This window comes from Poecilia latipinna, unplaced genomic scaffold (genome assembly GCF_001443285.1).
Source record: "Poecilia latipinna isolate Pla-1442-1.1 unplaced genomic scaffold, P_latipinna-1.0 Scaffold445, whole genome shotgun sequence".
In the NCBI taxonomy this organism is placed as follows: Eukaryota; Metazoa; Chordata; class Actinopteri; order Cyprinodontiformes; family Poeciliidae; genus Poecilia; species Poecilia latipinna.
The window spans coordinates 122593-129476 of record NW_015113061.1 but is presented as its reverse complement, the minus strand read 5'-3'; the positions used below and the strand labels follow the sequence as shown (position 1 = coordinate 129476).

General features: G+C 36.6%; 2 protein-coding genes across 4 annotated transcripts in view; one reads left to right on the top strand and one right to left on the bottom strand.

Annotated features, from left to right (window-relative positions):
• Positions 1-589: 589 nt before the first annotated feature.
• LOC106951182 (basic helix-loop-helix transcription factor scleraxis) lies at positions 590-6429 on the bottom strand. The gene is made up of 2 exons (XM_015038560.1): positions 5238-6429; positions 590-2696 (listed from the first exon to the last, which is right to left on the bottom strand). Exons 1-2 carry the CDS (start codon positions 5748-5750, stop codon positions 2661-2663), a joined length of 549 nt encoding a protein of 182 aa, XP_014894046.1. The 5' UTR covers positions 5751-6429; the 3' UTR covers positions 590-2660.
• kynu (kynureninase) overlaps positions 2029-6884 on the top strand; it is a 45090-nt gene continuing 40234 nt past the window's right edge. For all 3 annotated transcript variants that reach the window (XM_015038559.1, XM_015038556.1, XM_015038558.1), the window contains exons 1-2: positions 2029-2118; positions 3267-3358. The gene's annotated coding sequence lies outside the window, so the exon portion shown is untranslated. The remainder of the gene's footprint in view (positions 2119-3266; positions 3359-6884) is intronic.

Below are 6884 nucleotides of genomic sequence, written 5' to 3'. Positions count from 1 at the left end.
ATAGGGTTTTCCAAAGGTTTTTTTATCCCTTTTATTTTGGTTTTTTTTTTTTTTTTTTTTTTTTTGGCAAACTCAGTTTAGTTTTATTTCCACTTTTTTTTCCTGTTTCTGCTCAGTCCGTCTGAAGAAACGCCCCAACCAACCCCGCCCTGTAAAATGCCTCGCCAGCTACCTGATTATCGTCAGTTTATACTTTCTTTAATCTGATATAAACCAATTTGACTTTTTTATGAAATAAAGATTATTGAAACGCTTTTTGCTGTATTTGTTGTATTTCACTGCAATAAATTAAATGTTAAGTTCATAAAAGTACAAAGGTTTTACTGGCTATTTATAACCAGCTCTGATTGGTCTGATCAAGCCCCGCTCCTTCCACTTTGCTTAATCTGCTTTGCTACTTTACTAAAACTTTTATGTATAGGTGCATTTAAGAAATATTTTAAATAATATAAAGATTTACTAAAATATAAAACCTGATGTGTTTGAGTATAACATCAGGGTACATTAAAAATTGTGGTATTGATGACACTTTTCCAATTGATTATTCAAAAAATCTTGAGACTACTATTGGAAAGAAATGTACAAAGACTGGTTGATAAAGTTTATTTTTTTCGTACAAAAATACATTTTTCTTCAAGAAGTTTCATTCAATGTGCAAAGGACAGACGAGTCTGACATTCAAGTATTTGTTACAGTCCTGTTATTAACTTCGATCAGAGGTAGGCCTTCGTATTTAAAACACAGATCTGAGGTAGAGGGCAAAATTTCCCAGTAATAGTTTAGTGCTGTATTATAAATATCAAAGGGATCCACATGAGTTTAATATCACATTTTTAAATTCCATAAAAGTGCAAAAGGCAGTCTGATGCACATCTTGTGCTGTTAAAGTGACTGTGCAGCATTGCAGTAGTAAACTTTTCAACACTTTAGGTTAATATGTCTGAACAGTGTGCAGTGAAATCAAGTTACGACTAATCATAAAAATATTTGACAGGTTAAGAAAATCCCCACAATAAAAATGTCACATTTATAAACATCTGAGTTTCTGGTATGTCAGAAACAAAATTATAAACCTGCCTTTCTTAAATAAAAGATGTTTGCTAGCTAGAGGGAGCCATGTTGGATATTGAACATGTGCTGTCTCACAGATGTCCAACTTTGGAAAATATTTTAGTTGATCTTTCCAATTTACAGCCAGAAAATCTGACTTTTACATATAAATCAAATGTACAATTAATCTACCACTGAATCTAGTAGGCTAGTCAGCTTTAGTGCAACCAGTTTGATATATTGAAAACTAGCTAGCTTCTAGCTAGCCACATCAAAAATTTGTTAGTTTCAGCGTTGGCTATCGTCTAATCACATTGAAAAGTAGCTTCAGTGTAGCTAACTAGCTAGCTACATTGAAGTTTTGGTTAAGAATAGACTCCTCTTTTTAACCTTTTCACTTTCATTGCTTTCACATTAACACATTCATTTTGTTAGCACAATGTAATCTTTTAATCCATGCTTCCCAGTCGAATTATTTTCAGTAGGCAGAATACGGTTTGAGATTGAAGGTTCATATTTCCATCTGCAATAAAATCAACTTTTTTGGACACAGTGAATTGAGTAGCACTCTTTAGAATAGGAAGAGGCAGTTGAATACATTATGCTACATTTTTAGAAATATAAGGAAAGTTATATTGCAGTCTCTTTTGTGTACAGGCTTAGTTGGAAGAATTTAATTAATATTTTTAAATTATTTAGTGTAAATGTTAGAATCCTGATCCACACCCCTTACCTGTTGGTGGCAGTAATGCGCCATTAAGTTATAATCGGCAAATAAACGCCACAAGAAAAAGAAGGCCTGGTAACGACACTCCACACCAGTAGGTGGCGGTAATGCAAACTAGATACCAAATAGTAACGCACCAATCACTGAAATTAGGTGTCTTGGAGAAGCTGGATAGTAGCTGTTGAGAACTATAGTTGGACACTTTTCTGGTTTAGAGAAACAATTTAAGTTAACAGCCATGTTTTTGTTCAGTGAACATGAAGAAAACTCACTCAGGCACGAGGAAGACACAGAACCTTCTTCCTGCAAGGCATAACAGGCCAACCAACCCGTTTCTTTAGGTAACCAATTGATTTTCTCCTGTAATTGGTGGTTTTGTAGCTGGTGGATTGGTAGAATATCAATGTATCCAATTCTTTATCTAGTATGTTGAGAACTTCAGCTAATGGTTGTTGGGGAATAAAGCTAAACCAGTTGCACTGTCTGGTTCTGCAAGTGTTGCAGTTACTGATGTCCACCACTAGAGGCAGTAGTAATGGACAGCCTTCTTACTGCTGAAGGCAGCCACCAGTAAACTGACAGCAACTACTGCACTGAAGGTGACCAGCTTGTTTTTAGGAGGTACACTCGGTGGTGGTGGGTCAGGGGGTAGTTTGTACTATTGGTGGGGACCAAAATAGCCCCACGTCAGGTGCAGCTGCGCACACAGACTCAGGTTACGTCTCAGTCAAAACACTGAGGTTCAGAAACTCACCGAAGCTGGACAGAAAGCGCTCAAAAAGTCATTATTGTCCTGTAGTATGTTAAAAAAATAAATATGTATTTACAAAGTTTAGACTGTAAACATCAGATGGACTCCGGGTCTGTCCAGAGCCGCTTCGTTTCACACAGAAGAGGAGTGTTTCCCTCCATCTCTGAGCTGTGGAGATAAAGAAACAGTTTTTTAACCAACATTGTGTATTTAAATATGTTTATAGAGATGTTTGTTCCTGTACAAGCTAATGATTAGCACCTGTGTACAAGGCAAGCTAGATGAAATGCATAAATGTATCATTTTTATAGATGTTTTTCTATGGGTTTGGGTTTTATTTTGTCAGATATTTCGCACTGGTATTTATATACCAAAAATTGAAAGTTAGAATCTTAGAACTACAATAGATTCAAGAAAAGAATACATAAAAAACTATCAGCTGAGTAAAGAAGCAATCTAAAGGGATAAAAACCATCAAAGTTGGTAACATATTTTGAATTTCCACATTTAGTCACCATATTGGTGGTTATGAAAGTTTTCTCCAGCTGTTCCTCCCCCACCTGTTTCTGACCGCTGGTGACTTCTCTACATTTTTCTTATGTAATCATAGATTTATTAGATTGTACCATGTGAATCTTGTAGATTAATGTATTTAAATGTTTAATATTGAGTTGTTTTTCACTGTGGTTTTCATCCCAGCCTATGATTAATTCTTCTTCTTTCCTATGTAATTTGCAGTTTAATTATAAATTCCTGATTTTACTGGCCAGACCGGGACAGCTGGAGATGAACAGGAAGAAGCAACTCCTTTCCAAATTTTGGTGCAACAGGTATGGAATATAATGTACAGTGTGACCATTTAAATTATACTTAAATATTTTAATCATTTAATCTCTAACATGAATAAAATGTGTGAGTGCAAATCATGAATACAAGTTTTCAAAAATTAACTTTCACATTTAATTGTTTATTTAAAACATTATTGACGTAATTAAAAAACGTAAACATTGATCTCATTAACTCTATTAATTATCAGAAACCTGATGGGGGGGAAAAATGTTTATTATTTGATTTTTATATTGAGGTTTTATGGAAATTTCAGCCATTTTTTTCTTTTGTGGTCAATAAAACATAGCTTTTATGGTTGTAAAATAAAAGTAAATTAAAAAAATAAAGATAAAATGAGAAAGAAATTGGCACATTTAACATCCTCTGCACTTCAGTTAGCATTAGGAAGATATGATTCTTCTTATTATTATTTTATGTATCTATCTGTAGTGACATCACAAGTGTATACTTTGCTAGAGTAATTCAAGCTGTAAAAGAAATAAAATTGATAAATAAGATGAATTTTCCATTTTTCAGTGCAGGTACTGTTTTGAAATAATTTTAAATACGAACAAAATTAAACCAAACTTGTATTTCTACTGGAAAAAAAAAGATTTATTCTTTTTGGGGGTGGAATCAAATAAGTTTCCTTTTTTGGGGGGATTTTTTAAAAGTTTTGTTTGATTATTGGGGTTTGAGGTCAAAATGTAAACAACAAAAAATTTTTGGAGTCAAACAGATGAGTAGAAATTTAAATTTAGTTTTTCTTTTTATATTTAAAATGATAATAATTAAAACAAAATTATTCCGAAATAGACTCATAAGCTGTACCACACTTCAGACATATCGGATTTTTTTTCTTTTGTCCATAAAGGGTGAAAATGATGCAATAAACACTTTCAGGATTTTTTTTATTTTTGATAACTGTACCATATATGGGCAGTGAAAAGAAAATCAAACCAAATGGTAATGTAACATTTAAGTTTTGAAGCAAATTTTTAAAAGTAACTTGAGCTTTTAAAAAAATGTATTATCTTTCTTCCCGCTGAGCGTCATAGTCAGACCAGAGGTGCACTGATTGCAGTTTTTACCACTTTGTTAAAAAACCTGACCTGCCGATTCAGATTTTTGTCCTGTACTCATTTATTTATTTTTTTGTTGTTTTTTTTTTTTGTCTGAAACCTCTGACAGGCAGATTTGAGTAGTAACTAGCTACATTTACTCAGTTACATTCACTTGTGTAGCTTTTTTTTAATTTTACTTTTATGAGTATTTTTACTACATTGTAGTTTTTATTTTTACTTGAGTGATTTTTTATTATGAAGTATTTCTACTCTTTCTTGAGTAAATTTTCTAGATTTTCTACCCTCTGAATGAAAAACAAACATGTTTTAACCAAAAAATCCCCAAACAGCAACACACACCTACAGTTTTTGTTAAAGTTTCATACATTTATTTATTAAAAGAAACTGATTTGGAAAAATTTCTTCTGTCTGATTTTGTTATTTTTAGCTTCTTATAGGAATTAATATCATTTTTGTCCTTAAATAACAAAATTTACACTTAATTTTATATTTTGGTCCATCTGCTGATGTAATTTTTAAATATTGAATAATTTGATTAGTTAGTCAGTACTTGAATAGACTTTTTACCAAATACTTTTTTACTGAAGCAATTTCTTGGACGACTACCTTTTGCTTTTACTTGAGTAAAAATATGTTGAAGTAGTGATACTTTTAATTGGCCTCCTCTGCTCACAGGAGAGCAGAAGAGGGCAGAGGTTAATTTTTAGATCTTTGATGAAGTAGATTATCGGCCGAATCGGCGGGCCGATAAATCGGTGCACCTATCTCGGACCCTGCGGTCCAGAAAGCGCCCCACCTGTTTCCTTTGGTTGCTGAGGCAGAAGGTGCAGATGGGCCGCAGGGAGGGGCCGCTGAGCACCGCGGGGCCGTGCAGGATCATGTCTTGGTACCGGAGGCAGGGCTGCCCGTCCCGGCAGTCCTCCCCCAGCAGCAGCACGTTGGCCAGGTGGGAGATGTAGCTGGAGGCCAGGCGCAGCGTCTCTATCTTGGACAGCTTCCGGTCCGCGGGCTCGGTGGGGATGAGCGTCCGCAGCGCGGTGAAGGCCGTGTTCACGCTGTGCGTCCTGTCCCGCTCCCGCGCGTTTGCCGCCTGCCGCTGTTTGCTGACGCCGGACAGCCGCGCGTCTCTGCCGCCGCCCACGCCGCTCCTGCGCCGCCGTCGCCGCCTCGCCGTAACGGGGCAGCCGCCCTCCGCCTCCAGTCTCTCCCCGGACTCCCGGGGTGGGCTGCAGCCGCCCGTGGACTTCCCATCGGAGCTGTCCGTGTCGGTGTCTAACTCGGAGGCGCAGCCGTCTGTGAGGGACTTCATCCTGCCGCTGCTCTGCGCCGAATCCCGCCGAGCTGCGGCACTTTATCCGGTGGGTGAAAATAGCCCCGGGGGGGGGACGGGGCTCAGCAGCTGCCGCCGATCCGGTGACCGAACCGAGCGGACTGCATGCCATTTCTGCAGAATGACGGCTGCTTTCTGGGTCACGGCCAGCGCGCCGCGGAAAGGGGGAGACAGGTGGAGGAGGAGGGGAGGCACCTGTTGTGGTCTGGAGGATGGAGTCTAAATTAGACTCAACAGTTTTCATGCTGGTTCAACTTTTCCCACAACTAGAAACCTGCAAACTACTGGGATTTCATGATGTCAGGACAGTACGACGGCCTATCAGGGACATTTTAGACAGAAGAAATGAAAATGGAGGAGCACATTTCTGCCAAAAAAGCACAGAAATGTTTAGATTAATCTCAGAAATGTTTAGAGTATTTTTGTGTAATGTCCGAGCTTGAAAAGTTTAAAATTTGCAAGAAAAAAATCTGGAATTTTGTAGAAAAAAAACATGAAAATTTATGAATTTAGGGAGAAAATTTTTCCACTTTTGAAAATTTTCGTCTTTTGACACTTAGAATTTTTGCGAAAAAAAACATAAAAATGTTCGAGTTTCAGAAGTCAGATATTTGCAATTTTTGAAACAAAAACTAATTTCACTTTTTTTTTCTTGCAAATTCTCAACTCTTGAAACTCAGAAATTATGTAAAACATTTTTAAAAATTAGGAAATTTCTGACTTTCAAAAGTAAAAAAAAAATTGTGATTTTTGAAACTCAAAAATTTCCAACAATTTTGAGATTAATCTCAAAATCTGAGGGGTTTTCCTCTTGCAAATTTTTTACTCCAAAAATTCAAATCTTTTCCCTTATATTTCAGAGATTAATCAAATTTTTTAAAAAATTTTTTTGGCATAAACTTGCTACTTTTTTCTATTTGCAATGGCCCTAATACTCCATTGTGGAAGTGTGGCATGCATCTACTCTGTTACCCCAAAATAAAACCAGTTTCAGCCTTAGAAGTCTCCCAGTTAGAGTATGAAGTCCACTTCTTTATAAAAAAAAAAACCCATAAGAAGCCATGCTTGCCACAATTACATTAAAGTAGCCTTAGAATGAACTAGTCAAAGGCC